The sequence below is a fragment of the Spermophilus citellus genome (assembly GCF_964194105.1).
Source record: "Spermophilus citellus genome assembly, chromosome: 6".
Lineage (NCBI taxonomy): Eukaryota > Metazoa > Chordata > Mammalia > Rodentia > Sciuridae > Spermophilus > Spermophilus citellus.
The window spans coordinates 123921418-123943849 of NC_138187.1; the positions used below are offsets into that span (position 1 = coordinate 123921418).

General features: G+C 37.4%; 1 protein-coding gene across 4 annotated transcripts in view; it reads right to left on the bottom strand.

The window, feature by feature from the left end:
- The window catches only part of FLVCR1 (FLVCR choline and heme transporter 1), a 34967-nt gene extending 13388 nt beyond the window's left edge, over positions 1-21579 (bottom strand). The window contains exons 1-6 of one of the 4 annotated variants that reach the window (XR_014022778.1): positions 20647-21578; positions 16411-16555; positions 15786-15913; positions 10228-10368; positions 3089-3156; positions 1445-1515 (exon numbers count right to left, since the gene is read on the bottom strand). Coding sequence is in view for 3 of the 4 variants with exons in the window: in XM_081300205.1 (XP_081156331.1) it covers positions 1412-1515; positions 3089-3156; positions 10228-10368; positions 16411-16555; positions 20647-21384 (1196 nt within the window). In the remaining variant the exon portion in view is untranslated. Of the gene's footprint in view, positions 1-1411; positions 1516-3088; positions 3157-10227; positions 10369-10838; positions 10939-15785; positions 15982-16410; positions 16556-20646 lie in introns of those variants that run through there. The other 3 variants (XM_081300205.1, XM_081300206.1, XM_081300207.1) reach the window with 3 other exon arrangements.
- Positions 21580-22432: the final 853 nt, after the last annotated feature.

The following is a 22432-nucleotide window of genomic DNA, read 5'->3' on the forward strand; positions in this document are numbered from 1 at the left end:
ATGAACAGCATTTTTATATTACGCATTTTATAATAGTTAAGTGGTGCTATGGTTGAAACATCTTAGCCAAAAATTTTTATCACAAAAAAAAAAGACAAACGGGGCTGGGGCTGTAGCACAGCACTTGCCTCTCCCATGTGAGGCACTGGGTTAGATACTCGGCACCACATAAAAATAAACAAATAAAATAATGCTGTCCATCTACAACTACAAAAAAAAAAATTTAAAAAAGGGCAAATGCTTTTGATGGAACAGCTTTTTGATTGTTTTCAAACCTGTAACATAAGAAAGAAGAAGATAATGTCTGTCAAAAGTCAAATGTTTCTAAAAAGAACCTATTTTATGGATAGACTGGAGACTATAATATTAAGTGAAGTAAGCCAATCCCAAAAAACCAGAAGCCCAATGTTCTCTCTGATATGCTAACACACAACAAGGAAGGGTGGGCAGAGGCAGAATAGAAGTCCATTGGGGCTGGGGATGTGGCTCAAGCGGTAGCGCGCTTGCCTGGCATTCGTGCAGCCCGGGTTCGATCCTCAGCACCACATACCAACAAAGATGTTGTGTCCGCCGAGAACTAAAAAAAAATATTAAAAATTCTCTCTCTCTCTCTCTCTCTCCCTCTCTCTCTCTCTCACACACACACACACACACACACTCTCTCTTTAAAAAAAAAAAAAAGTCCATTGGATTAGACAACGGGAAACAAAGGGAGGGGAGGGGAAGGAGAATAGGAAGGACAGTAGAATTCATCAAATGTAACTTTCCTAGTCTTGTATTTGAATACATGACCAGGGAAACTCCACATCATGTACAACCACAAGAACAGGAACCTAATTAGGATAAGTTATACTCCATGCATGTATAATATGTCAAAATACACTGTACTGTCATGTAAGACTAAGAAGAACACATAAAAGAAGGACCTATTTTAGATAGATGTGAATCCTTCTAAAAAGAATATATACATATTGTTAAATTGAAAGAAGTTCATCAGGTATCCACGTTCTCAAAGATAAAATAAATGTGACCAATAAAATATAGTAATATATAGATTATTGAAACATTTGCTAAGTGACAAGAACCTACAAGTGTTTAGAACTCATGTCTTTAAGTAACAGTAACACTTTAAATCCCTTAAGATAAAAAGTAAAATTTCTTTCAAAATCAAAATACCTTTGGGTCCCAGTGGTTTGGGAGGCTGAGGAAGGAGGACGGCGAGTTCAAAGTCATCCTCAACAACCTAAGGTCCTAAGCAACACAGTGAGACCCTATCTCTACATAAAATATTCCAGAAATGGGCTGGGGATGTGTCTCAGTGGTAAAGCACCACTGGGTTCAATCCCCGATAACCCACCCACACCCCAGAAAAAAAACAAAAAACACTTATACACATCTGTTTTTCACTTACTTGTATGTTTTGGTATAATCCAGCCACAAGCCACAGAGAATGGAGCCAACCATTCCAGCTACTACCAGTGTTAACCCAATCCTTCCAGCATTCACCTCTTCTCCCTGAAAACAATTTGCAGAAGAAACTAATCAAATATTTTTAATTCAAATATATCCTTCATATTCCATACCTTTATATAGACCATGGAAATAATCAGATAAAATTAAGCATACAGAAGGAAGATTCAATACCTGGGTTAGAGTTTGGGGGTGGGTTGTAAAAAATATATAGAGGGCATCATATTTTAAAACCAGAAAAAATATCTAAAATAAGAGAGGGAATAAAAAAGGAAAAATTTCCTTGCACCTCCGTAGCTAGAAGCACAATGATTTTTATTAGGATTCTTATGTAATTTATGTATCTAAAAAGGAATAGCTTTTACAGATTACAACTGTGTTTTCCTTTGGAAAGCAGAGAGGTCAGTTAGAATTTAATATTTACTTCTCCATGTTTATGTTGATTTCCCTTTAAAATAGTTTGTCTTTTTCCGTATACACAATAACATTAGTAAAGTATGGTCATAGAGATAATAATTTCTGCTTCCAACATTGTATGCTTTATAAGTCAGATTTAATAGGTTTGATGAAAATTATGGGAGATCGGGCTGGGGATGTGGCTCAAGCGGTAGCGCGCTCGCCTGGCATGCGTGCGGCCCGGATTCGATCCTCAGCACCACATACAAACAAAGATGTTGTGTCCACCAATAACTAAAAAATAAATATTAAAATTCTCTCTCTCTCTCTCAAAAAAAAAAAAAAAAAAGAAAATTATGGGAGCTCACTGGGCATGGTGGAGCACACCTGTAATCCTAGTGACTTGGGAGGTTGAAGTAGGAGGACTGTGAGTTCAAAGCCAGCCTCAGCATCTTATTGAGGCCCTAAGCAACTTATCGAGATGTTGTCTCAAAATAAAACATAAAAAGGGCTGGGGATGTGGTTCAGTGGTTAAGCACCTCTGAGTTCAATACCTGGTACCTAAATAAATAAATAAAGAGATCATTGTTTTCAGATTGAACTCTTATTTTAGGCCAGACAGACCCGACCAGACTAGACTAAAATCAGAATGGAGTCATTCCTGCTAGCTGCCACATAATCGAACTTGACTTTAAAATGGGCTAGAGATGCACAGCAACCAATAGGAGCTGGGTTCCTGCTGTTTTAACCCTGTAAAGTAACTATAGAGCTGGGTGCGGTGGCTCACACCTGTAATCCCAGCAGCTTAGGAGGCTGAGGCAGGGCGACAGCAAGTTCGAGGCTCACCTCAGCAACTTAGCGAGACCCTGTCTCAAAAAATAAAAAGGGCTGGTGGTGTGACCTAGTGGGTAAGCATCCCTGGGTTTGATCCCAGGTACCCCCCAAATGGCCAATCCTCTTTTGTGCCTTTTTTCTCCTTTCTTCAGTCCTTTCACCTCCTCTGCTCAGTTGAGGGCCTTTCTAGATCTTTAGATAGGATGCTGCTTCATTCAACTAGACCCTTAAAATTTTCTTTTTTTCTTTTTTTTTTAACAAATGTATTCTCAGTTAAAACAAATGTAAATCTTCTACAGCAACAAAGTGTTAATTCTTGAACTTATGATCAGACGGCTGAAGAAAAATTCTTGGCCAGACATGCAATAAGATGAAAGCAGAAGCTTACCTCGTAATGTGTCAATATCATTTGATTTAATAATGTTGAGACTGAATAAAATGCTCCAGTCATGATTCCTACATGAAGAAAAAATTATAAATGTATCATTTTCCAGTTCATGAAGTAACACGGAATACCAGGTAACAGCTGTGAAAATATAATGTATTTCCCACACTGCTGATGAAATTAAAAACTACTGCCATTCCCTTTCAGAATGTGGACTGATTAACTTAACACCTAAATTTACTAGAGAGAAGTGCTATGGTTTGGAAGTTTATCCCAAGTATGCTGGTATTGAGGTGATGAGATCTTTAAGAGGGAGGCCTAGAGCAAGGTGATTAGGTTAATTAAACCCTTGAAAGGGATTAATAATGGTAGAGAATTAGCTCTCACAAGACAAGGTTGTTAAAAAGTGAGTTGATCCTATCTCTTGGTCCCTTTCACATGTGGCCATTTCCCATTCTCCTCTCTCCCACATTGTGATGCAGTCAGGAAGCCCTCAGAACAAAAGGAATAACCTGCTCTTGGACTTTCAGCCTTCAAAACTATGAGTTTAATAAATATTTTTTTCTTTACAAAGCACCCAACCTCAGGTATTTTGTTATAGCAACAGAAAATGGACTAATAGAATATGATAGCAAAATTCTGTCATAGCACTATTATTATTTAGATTCAGATATTCTGACCATAAATCATATCCCCACATACAACACTGTATATGGCAACCAACAAGCAATGGATCGTTTACTTAGCATCTACAATGCACTATAGCCAATGAATATTAAAAGATCTTACTTCAAAGATCTTACTCCTGTATCAAAATATTTACAAGGCAATTTGCAAATCAACATTAATGAAAGAATACTTAAAAAGAGACATATAAAAAGAGCTGGTTATCAGGAATCATATGAGTAGGTATAAATCCTAGTATATCTTAATGTATTATATGAATTTTGGTAAGCTGAGATTTTAATGTTACTGAGGTTTAAGTTTATTATTTCTCCATATATATTATTAAATATTTCAGGAATATAAAGAGTATAGAAATTCTATAGCAAATATCCTTATTTAAGACCTAGTTTTGTTGAACATCAACATTTCATCATCTGTACTTCAGATTCATTTTTAGACTTTCCACAATCCTATCTCTCATCTTTTGAGAAAGATAAGAGAACAAAGGAGTAGTATCTGCTATAAAAATAACTCCTATGAACCAATCAGAAAAAAACAATCCCTGGGCTGGGGATGTGGCTCAAGCGATAGCAAGCTCGCCTGGCATGTGCAGGGTACTGGGTTCGATCCTCAGCATCACATAAAAATAAAACAAAAATAAAATAAAGATGTTGTGTCCTCCGAAAACTAAAAAATAAATATTAAAAATTCTCTCTTTAAAAAAAAAAAGAAAAAGAAAAAAAAATCTCAAGAAAACCAGATGGCATTATGTATGTGTATGTTATTGTATGTGATGCAAAAATAATTTCTGTCAAACATCAAGTTTTTATATATGAATATGTGCTAGTCATTAATTATTTGCAAATATTCTCGTTTTATTTATTCCAGGAGTGGCCACGTGACTTAAAATATGAGCAAAAGTGACACTCTGTTTTCCACCCAACTAGCTGTGGAAGCAGGCAGAGAGATGTCAGACTGAATCTGAGTCACTTTCATGAGCAAAACCTTGCTGCTAATTCACACTGAACATGGAGCATGCCAAGGAATAAACTTTAATTTGACAGGCCACTAAATATTTTCTGCAAGGGTTTCATTGAGGTAATATAACTTAGCTTCCATCAAGATAGGAGTAGACCATGGGACTCTCTGTTCTTCCAGTGATCTAACCATCTATCTGTTGCTATTCATGACATCTTAATTACCATAGCTTTATAAATCTTGGTAGCTAAGAATGAGTCCCTCATCTTGTTCTTTGCTAAAATTATCTTTAATAATTTTAAAATTATCTTTATTGTTCTTGATCCTTACTTCTCTCATAGGAATTTTAGAATAAGTTACGTTCTATTATAATCCCTATTTAAATAAGATTACAGGATAAAGCCTACAGCTGGTCTAAAAACCTGTTAGCAAAACTGAACAAAAACACCTGGGTAACTGGTCTTTGTTACTCAGCTTCCCATTGAGTCCAAGGTTGCCCCTTGGCCAGACTGGATTTGCCTGGGAAAGCAGAGGATAAAATGAGGTCTATGCTCAGGGCTGAGTGTATTCTACTACACTGCACCCAAGGGTGATCTTATCTATTCCAGATCTGAATAAGGACAGCAAGTGTTTAGACAAAGACTTCCGATTAGAACAAATAAATAAATTTACAAAGTAGGTATCTTATCTAAGGGATGCTTCTTACTGATTTTTAAATGGAATGGTACTAAGGTTCTGCCTTTAGTGTGATGTCTGCTGTTGGGGTTTGTAGATAAACCTGATATATCCGGTTCAGAAAGTTCATTTTTATTCACAGTTTGCTACAAGTCTTTGATCAATGGGTAATTAATTTTATCACATGCTTTCATTCAGCAATTGGATTAATTTTTACTGTGGTAAATTATATGAATATATTATAAGAATACTAATAGCAAGGGATGCTATGTTATCTGAATCTAGAGTAAGGTATATCTGTGTTTCATGTAACAGAGGGCAATATTTGGGATAGTAATAAAGCATACCTCAAAAATGCTTTCCTTAGTTCATTTGGTTGCCGAGTCTTTGACACTATATATACAATTCTAAAAATTTCTCCTAGAAGTGCTATTCCTTATCCAGACTATTCCATGTGCAAGACTGCTCCAATCTTATGTGTAGAATACAAGGCGTGGAGGTGACAAGTATTCATCCAAAAGATGTGACCTGATCTTCACTCAACATTATGATCCTTAACTTGTATCTGTTTAGTGGGCGAAGAAATTTCTCCAACTGTGATTGAGACGTTGCGCTCCTCATCATATTTCCTAACTCTTTGCTCCTTATATTCCTTCAATAGAGTAAACTCAAATTAGCTTCCCAAGCAGCCTCTGTGTCTGGCCCTTTCATCAATACAGTGATCCTGCATCGTAAACTGGCGTCATTATCAATTTGAGTTCTCTCTGTACATAAAGGTATATTTCTCCATTTAGGTCTTCTTTTATGCCTTGCAATGTTTTATAATTTTCTTTATAAAGTTCTTTTGGTTATTTATTTCAAGATATATTTTTGTTGCTAATATAAAGAGAAATGCAATGAATGTTTTCGAATCGTCAGTTATCTATCTAGTAATCTCAATGATTCATTAGCTTAATAGTTGTCTCTAGGTTCTTCTGCATTATTTTAATGGATGAGGGATCAGCAAATTTTCTGTAAAGGAATAGATTGTAAATATTTTTAACTTTGCAGGCCATGTTGTCTCTGATGCAACTACTCAACTAGCTCTTGGAACCCAGAAATAGCTGAAGACACTGTGCAATAACTGTTTTTATAAAAACAGGCAACAGATAGAATTGGCTCAGGGCCATTGTTTTCTGACTGCTGATATACATAATCATGTTACCTACAAACAATAACTTCTTTATTTCTGTTTCTTATATTGTTTCTTTCTTTTTCCTATGTTTCTGAGACAGCCAGGACTCCCAGTTGGATGCTGAATAGAAAGTGACAGTAGGTATTTTATCTAAGGGATGCTTCTTATTGATTCTTAAATAGAATGGTTCTAAGGTTTTGCCTTTAATATGATGTGTGCTGTTGGGGTTTTGTAGATAAACCTGATATATCCGGTTCAGAAAGTTCATTTGTATTCAGTTTGCTACAAGTCTTTGATCAATGGGTAATTAATTTTATCACATGCTTTCACTCAGCAATTGGGTTAATTTTTCTCTTTGATCCATTACTGTGGTAAATTATATGAATATATTATAAGTCTACTAAAACATTTCTCATTCCTGAGATAAGCCAAATGTGGTCGGGATGTATTATTATTTTTATAAATTAGTTTCCTAGTATTTTAGTTGGTTTTTTCACTATCTACATTCATAAGTGAAATTAACTAATAATTTCCCCCTTATATAATCCTTATCTGATTTTGATTATAAAGGTTACAATAGCCTTACAAGTTGAAGATGATAACAGTAATTGCCTTTGGGAGGGAAAGTGGGTGACCCAGGAAAAGAGATGGGGGACACTAACTTTCTATTGTGCACCCATGGTACCTTATGAATTTGATACTATATGCATGTATTATCTGTTTGTACCAATAAATAAAACTTAAAATTAAGAAAAAAGAAATCAAGTCTTCTTTCCATCTCAAAAATAATTACTTGAAGAATTAAATACATATGAGAGCCCTTTATACATTTTTTTAAAAGATTTTTTTCGTTGTCGATAGACCTTTATTTTATTTATTTATATGCAGTGCTGAGAATGGAATCCAGTGCCTCATACATGCCAGGCAAGTGCACTGCCACTAAGACAAAACCCCAGCCCCACACCTTTACAGATTTTAAACATAATTTTTTAAAAATATTTTTTTAGTTGCTAATGGATCTTTTATTTTATTTTATTTTTTATTTTTTTAAAGAGAGAGTGAGAGAGGAGGGAGAGAGAGCGAGAGAGAGAGAGAGAGAGAGAGAATTTTTAATATTTATTTTTTAGTTCTCGGCGGACACAACATCTTTGTTGGTATGTGGTGCTGAGGATCGAACCCGGGCCGCACGCACGCCAGGCGAGCGCGCTACCGCTTGAGCCACATCCCCAGCCCGGATCTTTTATTTTTTATTTATTTGTTTATTTGTATGCAGTACTGAGGACAGAGCCCAGGACCTCACACATGTCTGGCAAGAGCTCTACCACTGAGCCACAACTCTAGCTCCCTTAATTTTAATAACCACTTGTGTACAATCAAGTTAACTACCAAGTGATATGATCCTAAAGAGATCAAAACTCCACAGAAGTCAGAGTACTCAGAGAGGGTACCATCTCAGGCCCTGGCTCACACCATTTCCTTTTCCCCTTTGTCTACGCAATGAACTCTATCCCCATGTTCTTCACGTCGCCCTCCCTGCCACCCACAGCCCTTCCTTCATTCACCCTTTCCTAACCTGTAAGGCCTGTAGCATGCACTCACCATGCAACCTCTCATATTACTATTATTTTTTTATAAATCCCTCCTACATTGTTGTTTACTTTTCAGGTATTTAAATTATCTTCCCCACTTGGGAGATAACAATAAATGGTCATGACAACTAATGATAAATTACTTATGGGCAGAAATTATACCATGCTTCATTCTAGCCCACAAAGCATTTAGAGCACTGTTATACATTTAGTTGGTATTTATAGCTTTTGATGAAATAAATTACAAATGAATAACAACATGAACAATAAGTGAAGTACACATTAAGGTAGGTGTTGTAGGAACACATTTCAGGTAAAGGAAATAATGGCACAAAATGAAGAGACTGGAATGAAGAGTGTACATACATGTGGAGAAATTCTGTGTGTATGTCTGTATTGGCGTTGGTCTTAAGTTTGTCTGAAAAACAAATTTTGTATTGGAAAACAATACAAATTTGTATTGAAAAAGTTCTCTTAAATGACAGCCTTAAGAAATAAATTTGCTCGAATAGTATTGAGCCAATTTTGAAATATTGAGGTATTTCTCTACCTCCTTCTTTAAAATTTTAGGTTTAACTACAAAGGGAGGTTTCCTGTAAAATTAAGAAAAAGAATTATGACATGCTAAAGTATTTAAAGATGAGATGTTATGACACTTCTGAAATTCCCTTTTAACATATTCTAGGAAGCCAGGTGTGGTGCACACGCTTGTAATCCTGGCAGCTCAGGAGCTGAGGCAGGAAGATCACAAGTTCACAGCGAACCTCAGCAACTTAGCAAATTTCTAAGCAACTCAGTGAGAAACCATCTCAAAAAAAAAAAAAAAAAAAAATATATATATATATATATATATATAAAATTCTAGGAAAAAATAGAGGAAGTATATAAATTAAGAATGACAAAATGTTGGTAACTGTTGAAGCCGGGTGACAGCCTACATAGTGATGGGTACATGGAGTTCTTTAGATTAAATATCTCACTCTTGGGCTGGGGATATGGCTCAAGCAGTAGCGTGCTCGCCTGGCATGTGTGCGGCCCGGGTTCGATCCTCAGCACCACATACAAACATAGATGTTGTGTCCGCCGAAAACTAAAAAATAAATATTAAAAAAAAAAATTCTCTCTCTCTCTCTCTCTCTCTCTCTCTCTCTCTCTCTCTCTCCCTCTCACTCTCTCTTTAAAAAGAAAAAAATATCTCACTCTTTCATGATTAGCAATTTCCACTAAAAACTGAGGAACTAATCCTGTTGAAAAGGTGAGAGTTCAAATCAGGCCACAAAAAAAGAGAAGTAGCAAGTAACTTCCGAAGGCAAGAAAAACACAAATCAGGGAGTGTTAGTATACAATGTGGATAGTGTTCATGTAAGAAACAAAAAAACAAACTGTCAGAAAACCCTGAAAAGAACCAGTGTTGGTATCTGCAGTCAAAGCTACAGTGTAGGATAAGTAACTGTCAGCTAAATTGAAAATTTTAGAAGAACCAGAATTTTAATTGAATCCCAGGTGCTTAACCACTGAGCCCCAGCTCTTTTTTATATTTTATTTAGAGACAGGGTCTCACTGAGTTGCTAAGTGCCTTGCTAATCTGCTAAGACTGGCTTTGAACTCACGATCCTCCTGCCTCAGCCTCCTAAGTTGCCACTGCGCCCAGCCAGAATTGTTTTTAAGTTAGAACTGTAATATGATTTTCTTAATGTCTAGTTTTGACAGAACAGTTAAAAATAAGTGCCAGTTTGCACAGGGTGTAAGAAAGGAGCCACTGACAGCACTTCCCACATGCTTATTGCATGTAGTCATAACGACAGTTCATCAATGACCTGCACTCTAGGAGAACTCACAAGAAAACAACACTTCTCTCTTTGAGATCTATTTATTTTGAAATCATGTAAAATGATCCACCATGGATTCTTTTGCTTTCAGTTTATCATTTAAGTCCGTGATTATGCTATGGAGTTCACTAACCAATTTCATTAAGGTTAAACCACCAGGTTAAATAAAAAGAATCCACAGTGCTCAAAGGTTTATACAGACATCATAGAAAATACAAGAAAGCCACTTACCATAACTGATCAACAGAAGGACAAAAGGAATATTTTTAAACAGGTTTCTTATTGATTTCTTGTAAGAGTACTCTTCAGGGGGACTGTCTTGAATTGCTGCCTGAGCCTGACTTGGTGGGTATGGAGGTTTTTCTTTGAATGCTGGGAATGAACATGAGAAGGATTATATGTAATTAACATAAGTGTAATAAATTGCCCGGGTAAAAATACATAATTATTTATATCTCTCTTAGTGAGCAGACAGAATCAGTTTAAGGAAGTAGTGAATGTCTTTTATGGTGAGGTTTTTCATTTTCAGTGACTTCTAAGTGCAAAACAGTTTGGTATTATCGTCTCAGCCCTCTGAAACTGACTAAAACTCAAGAGATTTGGCCAGTTCACTTGTCTGAGCTACAAAACCATCATTAATATGTCACCATCTTGCCTACTGATTATTTCATTTTAGTTGATCAAAATTAATTTTTACTATATCAAGGACTCTATTTTTAAATTTAGTTCAATTTGTAATTAGAGGTAAGCCTCGGGTATGAACAAGATGATAAACTACTGAACACTGAGAGGACTGTCTTGAGTTAGTAACTATTCCTTCTGCAATTTGATGCAAAGTTTATCATCTCATTCAAGGACACATCTGGAACTGAGGAAGTCCAGGTGGTTTCATGGGAGCAGGCTGTATTTCTTGCTCACTTACTTGAGTGGCACATGGAAAATCTAGGGGTAGAATTAACAGATAGGAAAGTGTGGCATATGGTGTCTGATGCTCTACAGTTTTAGTACTGTTTCTAGTTAGAGATCTCACAGCATTCTTAGCCAGACATCTAAAGACTTCCTTTGGCTAGGCAGGGAAGGATCTACCAGTTTCCCACAATAGATGGCTAGGGAGAGATTTCTATAGGGTCAGTGGTATGGTGTGGATAAGTGTCCTTTAAAGGTTCATGTATTAAAGGCTTGGTCCCTGGGGACGCTAAAGATTCTCCAAGTGGAACCTTTCAGAAATGGGGCCTGGTGGGGGGCCTTTAAGTTACCAGGGGCATGCCCTGGAAGGGGATGGTGGGACCCCAACCCTTTTCTCTCTCTTTTGTTTCTTGACTCATGTGAGCCATCTGCTCCAACACGCTCTCTGTGCCATGGCCATCCAGCAAGCCCATCAAAGGCCTAAAGCAATTCGTCTGCCCAATCATGGACTAGAACCTCCAAAACTATGAGTTAAAATAATCTTTTTCTTTTTATAAGTTAATTACCTGAAGTATTTTGTTATAGAGATAGAAAACTAAAAGGCTATCCAGAAGTCATGACTAAGTGACAAAAGAGTTAATCTGCATTTTAAAATTTGGTATGTCAGAAATTAAAATCTACTCTTTTTAGTTCCTCAAAATTTTAAGCTATTCACTAAAAAAATTTAACTACAACAAAAGGAAAAGTCTGTATCATTAAATCTAAGATGCTTGCACTCAGTGACCTTGCCAGGTTATCACAAGGTTTTCACACAACCTTGTCTCCATTACCACAAATGTTAGACATCATTGATCAGTAAAGGCACCTTGACTTCAGAGATTTCATGAAAACATACACCTTAGCATTTAATCAAATAGAGTAAATTCAAAGAGAAAAAAGAAGGTAAGTTGATTCAGAAAAAAAAAAAGTAACATTTCTGGAAGATTACAATTTCTGCTTTTCTTTCTTCCCCCTCTTTTCCTCTAATGAAAATTTCTAATTTCTGCTTTTCTTTCTCTTTCTCCCTCCCTCCTGTTCTTTTGTGACAATTTCTTTCTTCCAACAAGGGAGACCTATTCTAAGTGGGTTAGAACTGATGAACCTGTCAACTGGAACCATTTTAAAACAATACATATTTTGAGATTCTATCCAAGTTCAATAATGAGAACCTCCATGATAAAATCTATAGTAAACCAAAAAACTCCCCAAATGCTATCAGTATAGCCATCTGGGTTTGAGAATCACTGAGAAAGGAAAAAATATCCCTTATAACTTCTGCAAAATACTGCAATTCTCCAATTCTCCTTTTTGCTGCTAAAAAACAAAAAATTAAGTTTTTTTGGCTGGTCAAAACATTAATTATGGGGGCTGGGGATGTGGCTCAAGCGGTAGCGCGCTCGCCTGGCATGCGTGCGGCCCGGGTTCGATCCTCAGCACCACATACCAACAAAGATGTTGTGTCTGCCAAGAACTAAAAAATAAATATTAAAAATTCTCTCTCACTCTCTCTCTCTCACTCTCCTCTCTCGCTCTCTCTTTAAAAAAAAAAAAACATTAATTATGATATAATCAAAATGTATCAAACTGAAATATCTATTTTTTACAGATATCACAACTAATTCAAGAAGAGATACAGCTCATAAATATTTACTACTTAATATCCTTACTTGGAAAGACCAGGAGATTAAAATGTTTAAGTTGTTGCAATTCTTCTTCCTCCTTTTACCCTATCCGATCCTTGAACTGTTAGGATGTTTGGCATCTTTTCCAGAAAGTCTTTTTGTGTTTTAGTTAGATAGGAGATATCTGTTTATTAACAATGTTAGTACAGAATACTCACAGTTGTGAAAATTTCAGACTGTAAAACTTTGCTTACAAGGTAGCAGGTTATTTAATGTGTTTTAAGTCTATTACTTAGGTTTTTATTCATTATGATAAAAAGAAGTCTAAATCTTCCAAATCTGAAGTCAAATTTCAGCAGAGGTAAATACAATTTTTCACCAGTCTTTAACTCCACTAGATTTATTTTCTGAATACAAGTGTTATCATTTAGTTCAGATAAACTCTCTCTTAGCAAAATCTAGTCTGTATTTAAAAACTACACCCTATAGTAAAGTCAGACTTAAGTTTATGAAAAAAAGGTGAACAAAAAGCCAAGGGTGTATGACCTTGTTTACACTGAATTGCTATTTTCTTTCTTTCTTTTCTTTTTTCTGCAATGCTGGGGATTGAACATAGGACCTAATGCATGCTAGGAAAGCTCTCTGTCAATAAGCTACATCCCCAGCCCTCAGTTTCTGCTTTCTCCTTCATAAAACAGAATTAACAATAATAAGCTCTAAAGGATCACATGATATGACATATCTAAAAGAATTTTGCAATTATTAAAATATAAAATATATTGTCCTTTTAGAAACATTATTTTACAAAATCAGAGCCTTTGCCTTAGTGGCTTGAAATTCTTACAGACTAAATAAAATGTATTTGTTAAAAGTTTATAGCTTACATATGGATCTTTTTAAAAATTATTATAATTATAATTATTATAATAATAATTATTATTTTAGTTGTAGATGGACATGATACCTTTATTTATTTATTTATTTATTCATTCATTCATTTTTATGTGGTACTGAGGATTGAACCCAGTGCCTTACACATGCAGGGCAAGCACTCTACCACTGAGCTACAAGCTAGTCCAAGCATATCTTTAATAGAAAAATCAAAAGTAAGAGCTGGGGATATAGCTCAGTTGGTAGAGTGCTTGTCTACATGCAGAAGGCCCTGGGTTCAATCCCCACTACCACCAAAAAAAAAAAAAAAAAAACCACAAGTAAAATGCCTACATGCTATATACACTTGTGTTTAAATACATTAGTATTAAATGTTTTTATTAGCATTACTTTTGGTTTCTGTCATCCACTTACATTAATGAATCAGGAAAATATTTCAATTGACATATTTGGGCTAAATGGCAAATTTATTGCTCTACAGACTTTAAATACAACAACATTACCACTTATACAAGAGGAATTTAAATTAGAAATAAAATGAGGTAAAGTAAAATTAAAATGATCTATTTTGAATATAACATTTTATATATGGATTTACACTACCTAGGCTTAAACCTGACTTTATTAATTGTGAACTTGGGCAACTTAAAGTTATATCAAGTTACATGACCCAGTTTCCTCATCTGTATGTAAAATGGGAGTGATGGTAACAGGACCTTCCTCAAAGGGATGATTAGCACACATCAGCAACCAAATGTGAGAGGCTACAGTGGGGTTCTTCCAGCATGAAATTCAGTGGAAATGCTGGATGAACTACATTCACACATATGCTCCATGAGGGAGGGGAATAGGGTTCTATGGCCTGAACTTTCAAGACAGTATTTTAGGAAGACTGCTGAATACCAATTCAGTACACCATGTTGGCTGGATTTTCAAAATAATCATGAGTAGAATTCAGAGGGAAAGAGGGTCATATCTTAGTAATTCAGGAGCCTTGAGCAAAAATTTGGACACGAGGAAAACAAAACAGAGTAATATGCTGATGGTTGTACCTATTATGATTGTTCTTCCTTAGATAAAAATCTTATATTGTATCAATTTAAGCATATATGCACACATATCATATATATAATAATTTCATATTTTTGGATATCTGATATGTAGTTTACTACGCTCTTCCAAATAGAAAACTAACTGAAAATGATATAAAAAGGAAAACTGGAATTTATGTTCTTTTACACAAGCCCCTCAATGGAATGAGAATTTTATGCCTTAAAAATCTCTATTACTGGGCTGGGGATGTGGCTCAAGCGGTAGCACGCTCGCCTGCCATGCGTGCGGCCCGGGTTCGATCCTCAGCACCACATACCAACAAAGATGTTGTGTCCGCCGAGAACTAAATAATAAATATTAAAAATTCTCTCTTTCCTCTCTCTCCTCTCTCTCTCTTTAAAAAAAATGATTAGAATAAATTATAAAAAAAATCTCTATTACTAATGAAACATGTAAAAACAATATTTCCTATTCCAACTAGCAAATCAAATATGGCTACCAGATAAAGCAAATTTAGGGGCTAGGGTTGTGGCTTAGTGGTAGAGTGCTTGCCTAGCCTGCGTGAGGCACTGGGTTTGATTCTCAGTACCACATACAAATAAATAAAATAAAGGTCCATCAACAACTAAAACATATTTTTTAAAAAAGCAAATTTAAGAGAGTTTTTACTTCTAAAATGTTTTTAAAACCATGTTAAGTGCTAAAATAGTACAGAGATAATTTGTCTTTTTTTCAATAATTAGCACACTGCAAATATGCCACTCTCTGATTACTGAAAATATAAAAACCAACCTCAAGCAGATCGGACATGTCAGAATACTTATTATGCTACCAAGAGAACATTTTGTTCATCATCTTAAAAAAAGAAATTAAGCATGTGGGCTGAGCTTCCTATACCTGGATCCTGCAGTTCATCTACCAAGACAGTCTCTATTGGAACACTCTAGAGTCTTCAGCACACATTTCTCTGAAAACTGAGGATTTCACATCTGGAGATCATAAAATATGAATTTTTCATTACTATTAAGGGTATGCTATAAGTTAATGTATAGATCTAAAACTTCTGCCTATAATTATATTTAATTATACATTTCAATGATGAAAAGGGGGCTTTTCAGCTTTATAGTTCTTTTCTTCCCCAATTCCATTTAAGATACAGAGTGCCAAGGGGCATTATTATAGTTATGTTAACAGCTCTATTACTTACATATACCTCACTACCTTTTTTCCCTGAAATTAAAATTGTTTCCCATTAAAAATAAACTTTAAAAAGCAGACCTTCCCAAAGCTTCTTCCAAACTGGTGATGGCTGCTTGCAGCTGACTTTTGACTGACTGCTTCAAGAGACAGGCCCAGACGAGAGGACTCAGTGACGAATGGTGGCAGCCGTGCTTTGCTGGAGTGGCCTAACAAGCAGATAGTTGCCACAGTTTGAAATTCCGTTGAACGGCTTGCTGCTGCCCAGGATCATCCACTGGTCAACATTTTAGATCCAGTTAATTTTAAAATTGGGGATCCTTGGGAGGACTTATCATTAAAAGAAAGATGGTAGCCTACTTGACTCATTTCAAAGCATGACAAAAACTTGTTCCTGGCTAGATAGGCATAAGATGTGGACCATGTAGACAAATATGGGAAGGAAGCAAGTAATATATTTGAAATTATCAGAAAGAAAAGTTAGTAGGGAGATAAATGAGATGGATTAGTCGTCAAACCTTTTACGATAGTAAAATACCATGTAGTGGACCCTAGGGTTGTACCATCATTATCTGAGCATAGTATACATTTAGAATAAAACAAGCAAATGGCATTTGTGATAGTATCAACAAAAATTTTCAGGGTTAGTTATTCTCATCTCTTTGTCATGCATTTATCTAATCTTTAAGGAAAATAATTCACTTACCAATTGCTGTTAAAATAAATAAAAGTGTGGCAACACCTGATGTTCCATAAAACATGATGCTTATATTATGAGCCAGGAGATCTGTGTCATTCTGTGTGTTGGGCACTAAAACAGGTGGTAGTAAAAAGCCAACTGCGGTTCCAAGCTGTAAAATGAATAGTCCTGTTAACAGTTCATATCATTAGAGAAAAAGGTAAATACTGCCATTTAACAGAACATACAGAAGAGCTAATATTTATAAAGGTATGCTATAAATTCTAAAACTATGTTCTAATGTCCTTGTATTATTGTTAAAGGAAAATTTCCAACAAATCTCTTTCCTATTCAAAAAAACATATAATGAGTTTCTACTCTGAGTGATTCTGCTATAAAGTAATGTAAAATATAGTCCTTACACTTTTATGCTTACAATCATGAAGGGGAGTAAGAATATGTAAAAACAGAATTAAGAAAAAACAACCCACAGAATGAGAAAGAATCAAGAGACTAGCATCCAAAATAAAGAACTCTTAACAACTAAAGAACAAAAAGACAAATGTTCTAGTTTTAAAATAAGCAAAGGACTTGAATAGAGATTTTCCTAAATATATGCAAATGGCCAATAAGCATATTTAAAAATGCCTATATCTTTAATCTTTAGGGACAAGCAAATCAAAACCACAATGAGATTCCACTTCACACCCCTAGAAGGGCTATAACAATAAAATAACAAGGGTTGGCAAGAATATGGAGAAATTAAAACCCTCCTATACTGCTGGTGGAAGTATAAAATGATACAGCCATTGTGGATAAAATTACCCTATGGAACAGCAATCTATGCCTAGGTATATACCCCCAAAACTGAAAATAGGTATTCAAATAAATAATTATATATAAATGTTCATAGTAGTCATAATTCACAATATCCAAAATATGGTAATAACTGAAATGTTTATCAGTGAGTGAGTAGATAAACAAACTTTGGTATATGCAATATTATTCAGTTACAAAAAGAAATGATGTACTGATACAGTGCTATAACATGCATTAACTTTGAAAACGTGATAAGTGAAAGAAGTCAGATATAAATGGGGCCATATATTGTATAATTCTGTTTGTATGAAACATTCAGACTAGGTAAATACATATGGAGAGAAAGCAGTTTAGTAATTACTAGGGATTAGAAGGAAGGAGGGAGGGGAGTGACTACTTCATGGTATTGGACATTGGGAAGGGCCCAAGAAATGTTTCAAGGCTGAGGTAGGAAGAATAATGTTTAACAAATATTTCACTTGCTTCTTTCCAAAAAGCTGAATAGAGATAATCAAAAAGATATTCTAACAGATTGTGGTAATACAGTACCGTGATGGAGAATTAGAGAGTTCTAAGACTGGGGAGACTGTGTAATTTATTACCCAAATCAGAACACTGTTCAGAGTAAAACAAACTTCAATAGTAAATATACCAAGCAACAGATGTACACCCAGACTAAGCCAGGTAAACTGAGACATGTGCTCATTCTAGGTAGTAGAATATTTTGTAGGAGCACCTTGTACAGACTTGGGTTTAAGAAAAGTTTTTGGAGAAACAAAGGGCTGAAAGAAGTTGGAGCTAGACAAATGAACAAGAAGTAGTGTTCTAAGCCAAAGTGCATTATGTACAAAGCCAGGAAGGGGACAACATGACCTTGTAAGAAATTGTCAGTATGCAAGGTCTGGCTCAAAGCAGAGAAAGACTGTGTATGTGGAAAAGGGGAGAGGGGCATGGAGTGAGATAAAGAGCTGGTAGGAGGCAGATCTAAAAAATCTTGCAAGTTACATTAGAGGGGGTCTTGTTTTATCTTAAGGACAATGGAAGTCACTGCAGGGGCCAAGGGAGTGCTCTGAAGAGATCAGCACATTAGGGAGCAGGACACTGTGAAGAACAGAGGGAAGGCAGCAAGGGCTGCAGATAAGGAGATAAGTTAGTATGGTCTAGGTAAGCACCATGGGTGGCCAAACTAAGCAATAGAGGTGAAAAGAAATGAACTACAAGATAATTTTGAGTGGTGGGTTCCTAAGAGATATGGCAATACTCCAGTGGCAATGAGTCTGAAGTTCCTTCATGCACTCATCATGTTTTCAGGGAGAGCCTACAACAAGCCAGGTGCTATAATAAATACAGTAATGATAATAATATAGTAGTGTAGTGATAGAGCTGTGTGTATTCACACCATATAGCTTGTCATGAAATCTACATTATAATCAAGGGGAAAGGTGATGGATAATAGACAACAATGAACATGTATGTATATAAATACATAAATAATAAATGAGAGTGATAAATGTAATATGAAGAATTACAATATAATGATATAAAATTGACTGAGCAACTCTAAATGGGATTGAGAAATGCCACTGGATATTTAGAATGAATTTAAACAGAGAGCTGAGTGACACTAAGAATATAATCACATGATCCTAAAATGAAGAACATTCCAGGCAAAGGGAATGCTTCTGCAAAGACCCTTAACCAAGTACAAGCTTAGCGCTGTTTAAGGAACCAAAGAAGACATATATGTAAGTTGGTGGGGTTTTGTTTGTTTGTTTGTTTTTGTTTTTAGTTTTTGTCATTTAGAGTAGAGTTTACATTTTATGTACTATGGGAAATCATTGGCAAGTTCAAAGCAGGGCAACGACATAATTTGATCTGTTTTAAAAGGGTCTTCTAGTTAGAGACTTGCAGTACAGATGCAGAAATTAAAAGCTAGGAATTCAAGAACTAGACAGACTTGAGTGTGGTCACACAACACTAACTAGCTATGTGACCATTACAAAATAATTTCATTACTTCAAGTCTCAGTTTCTATTACCTATCAAATGAGGAGACTAACAGTTCCAATCTTATAGTATTAAATTAAATGACATAATGCATGTGAAACACTTAGTGTGTTGCCAGCCTCTTAGTGAGTGCTCAACAATGCTGAGTATGAATGGACATTCCATAAACTAGGCTGAAAGTGCATACTTGGGAATAATGAGCAACGGTACAACTATTGGAGCCAAGGAAGGAATGAGAACACAAGGAGAGTAAGAAGATGATCCACAAGTGTGTGGTTAAAAGGAAGTCTGCCTATAAGTAAATGGAGTTGATACTTTTATCATGCTCAATGAAGAATTAATCTTGAATATAATTTTTAAATGTAAAATACTTTAAGAAAACAGCTCCCATTGAATATGCAGAAGCAACCAAATGAAGTGTCAGTCATAAATTATTTTAAATACACAAATATGTTTCAAGCTACTCTTTCTTCTGCACTTGTAGAAAAAGGAAATAAAGCAACCAGCATGTAGAGTCAGTCTTTGTGTATTTTAAATAAATATTCCTGTGATCTTGAAACAAGTGTGAGATTTGAAGTGAGAAAGTAACATTCTTGTGTTACATAGTTACATATGGCAATATAAGTATAGAGATGTGGAGGTTTTGGTGTACCAGTTTTTAACTAGATATTCTCAAGCTGAATGAACACTCAATATAGTTTACAGAAAGTATCATAGGATCCCATACACATAACTTAAATAATGAGAATCAGTCCGCAGTTTTTAAAAACACACACAAAAACCATTCTACCTAACAATGCTTCTGAAATGCTAATGGCATTACAATCTGGACTCTTAATGGAGAGTTAGCAAAAAAAAAAAAAAAAACCATCCTTTCTGCAATGTTTTCCACAATCAGTGATTTGTCTTGCATAGTCTTATTGTTAAAAGTAAGTAATTGGACTCAGTAATGCCTTGAAATCTTTATCACCAGAATATTGATTTAGGAGTCATTAATACATAGCTCTGTGCTGACTACTATATATAAAATTAAATAGTGTTCACAATGACCACTCTAAATGAAAACAAACTTCCCAGAATCCACCACCTCCCTTTTGCAAAGAACACACTGGTGACAAACATAACACCTATGCAAGTTTACTTCATTAATGCACTGATAAGTTTTCTATGACATTAAGCACATACAGGCCAATATAAATAATTTTCAAAGCAAGACAAGGTAGTCACTGTAAGCTGATTTTGAAAGTTCTGTCCTTACAAAGAGCCTAAAAGCCCTCTTTAATACAAGACTGCCTCTTATTTTACAACTACTCATCTCCTCATCTTCATTTTATAGACAAATGCCTCCCGAGGTCCATTTATATGACTAGCTCACATGGACTATGGCTTTTTCTGGTCCTCTAAGGATCCGACTTTTCTCTTTCACTCAGGTCCTTACCTGATTGCCCAGCACGGCGGTGGCGCAAGCCGTGGACACCTCTTTGGGCCCAAACCAAACTGAGGCAATGTGGGAGGGCAAGCCCAGGATGAACACCTGGGCCACGGAGCATAGGCACTGGCCCAACATGGTGACCCAGAAGAGATGCTGCTGCACACTGCCGCACTTGATCCAGGCACCTAGGCAGTTGAGGCCAGAGCCCAGCAGGGCGGTGAGTCGCAGGCCTTTGGTGTCCAACAGCCAGGTGGCTGGGAATATGAGAGGCACGTAGGCCAGCATGTAAACCATGGACAGCCAGTCAATGTGCAGCAAAGAGACGCCGTAGAAGCCCTGGAACACATTGCTGATGATGCTGTACTGGATCCACTGAAAGGCGTTCACCAGCGAGTACAGGCTGAAGATCAGCAGCACCACAAAGCGCCGCGTGGAAAGCGCGGTCCGGGGCAGCGGTGTCCCTTCGGCACCCGGAGTCTCCTCTCCCGCGTCCGTGGGTAGCAGCCGGGCCTGGGTCTCCTCTTCCGGCGCCAGCAGAATCTGCGGCCCGCCAAGCGCTCCGGAGAGGTCAACGGCGTTGTCTCTGGGGATCCCATTCAGGAGCAGGGAGCCAGCTCTGGGCCCGTTCTGCTGCTCCGCGCTCACCTTCCCGGCCGCAGCGTCCCTCGGGACCGGAAGGTATCCTTTCGCAAGCGGGTGGCCGGGAGCCACCGTCGCCCCCTCCTCAGCGTCTGGCCGCGCCATGTCACTGTGCTCCCTGCTGCTGCTTCGCGCCCCAGCCCACCTCCCTACCTCTGTACCCTGGTCCCTCCCGGCACCCCAGCCCCACCACCCCCTGGGTCCCCCACTCCGGCTACCCTTCTCGGGTGGTGCGCACACTAGCCCTGCCTGAGAGCGCAGGTGAACGCGTCCTCCCCACGCTCCTCCGCGCCGCCAGTCACTCCATGTCAGGCCCCGCCCCGAGAGCGCCGCGTCCGAAGTGGTAGCGGCTCGCCGGCCAATCAGAGGGCATCTTCTCCCGGCGCAAGAGCCAATAGGGAATCTGCCGGGAAGGGCGGGGCGGGCTGCAAACGTACCCGGAGGCTAGAGAGGAAGACCCTGCTGAGAGTGTTCTCCTTCCAGGAAGGATGGGGAGGGTCCCGGGGGTCCTCTGACTCTTGGGGCTGGGCAGGCGGGAGGTGGCCCGCGGATTGGGCAGCTCCGGACCCGGAACGAGAGGGCGGTCGAAGCAGGGAAACGACCCAGGGACAGGTACCGTGTTCGCCACCAAGAGGGGCTTCCTGAGGTCGGAGTTCTGCTGTGGCCTCTCGCCCCCACACCCAAGCTCTAGAGCACACAGACCACGATCTGTAGGTTCATTCTATTTCGGTAGAAGAAAAAGGCCAGAAAGCGTTCCAGTCCGATTAGAGAAAGAGATTTCGTCAGAAATTTGTCCTTGCGAAGTTGGAATTCCCCCACCTCCTCCACGCTGGTTTGCATTAGGCGACTGAGACTGTTGTGCAGAGGGGAGACCCTGTTGCTCATTCGTTCTCTAGGACCCAAATCTGTAGTTAATAGTAAATGGACTTGCACCTTCAGTGGGTTCCGTAGGTGCCAGGTACCAAACTTGTTTTGAACGATGTGTGCCAGTTACAGGCTGTGGGGAATAAAATGAGACATAGTTCATTTACTCCTAAGTAAAAAGGACCTTGGGGGCTTCCTGGTGTGGAGAAAAAGTGAATCCTACCACTCCTTGGAAAACTACATTTGAAAAAAATGATACCCTAAGTATTTACTATTAAAATGGAATTAA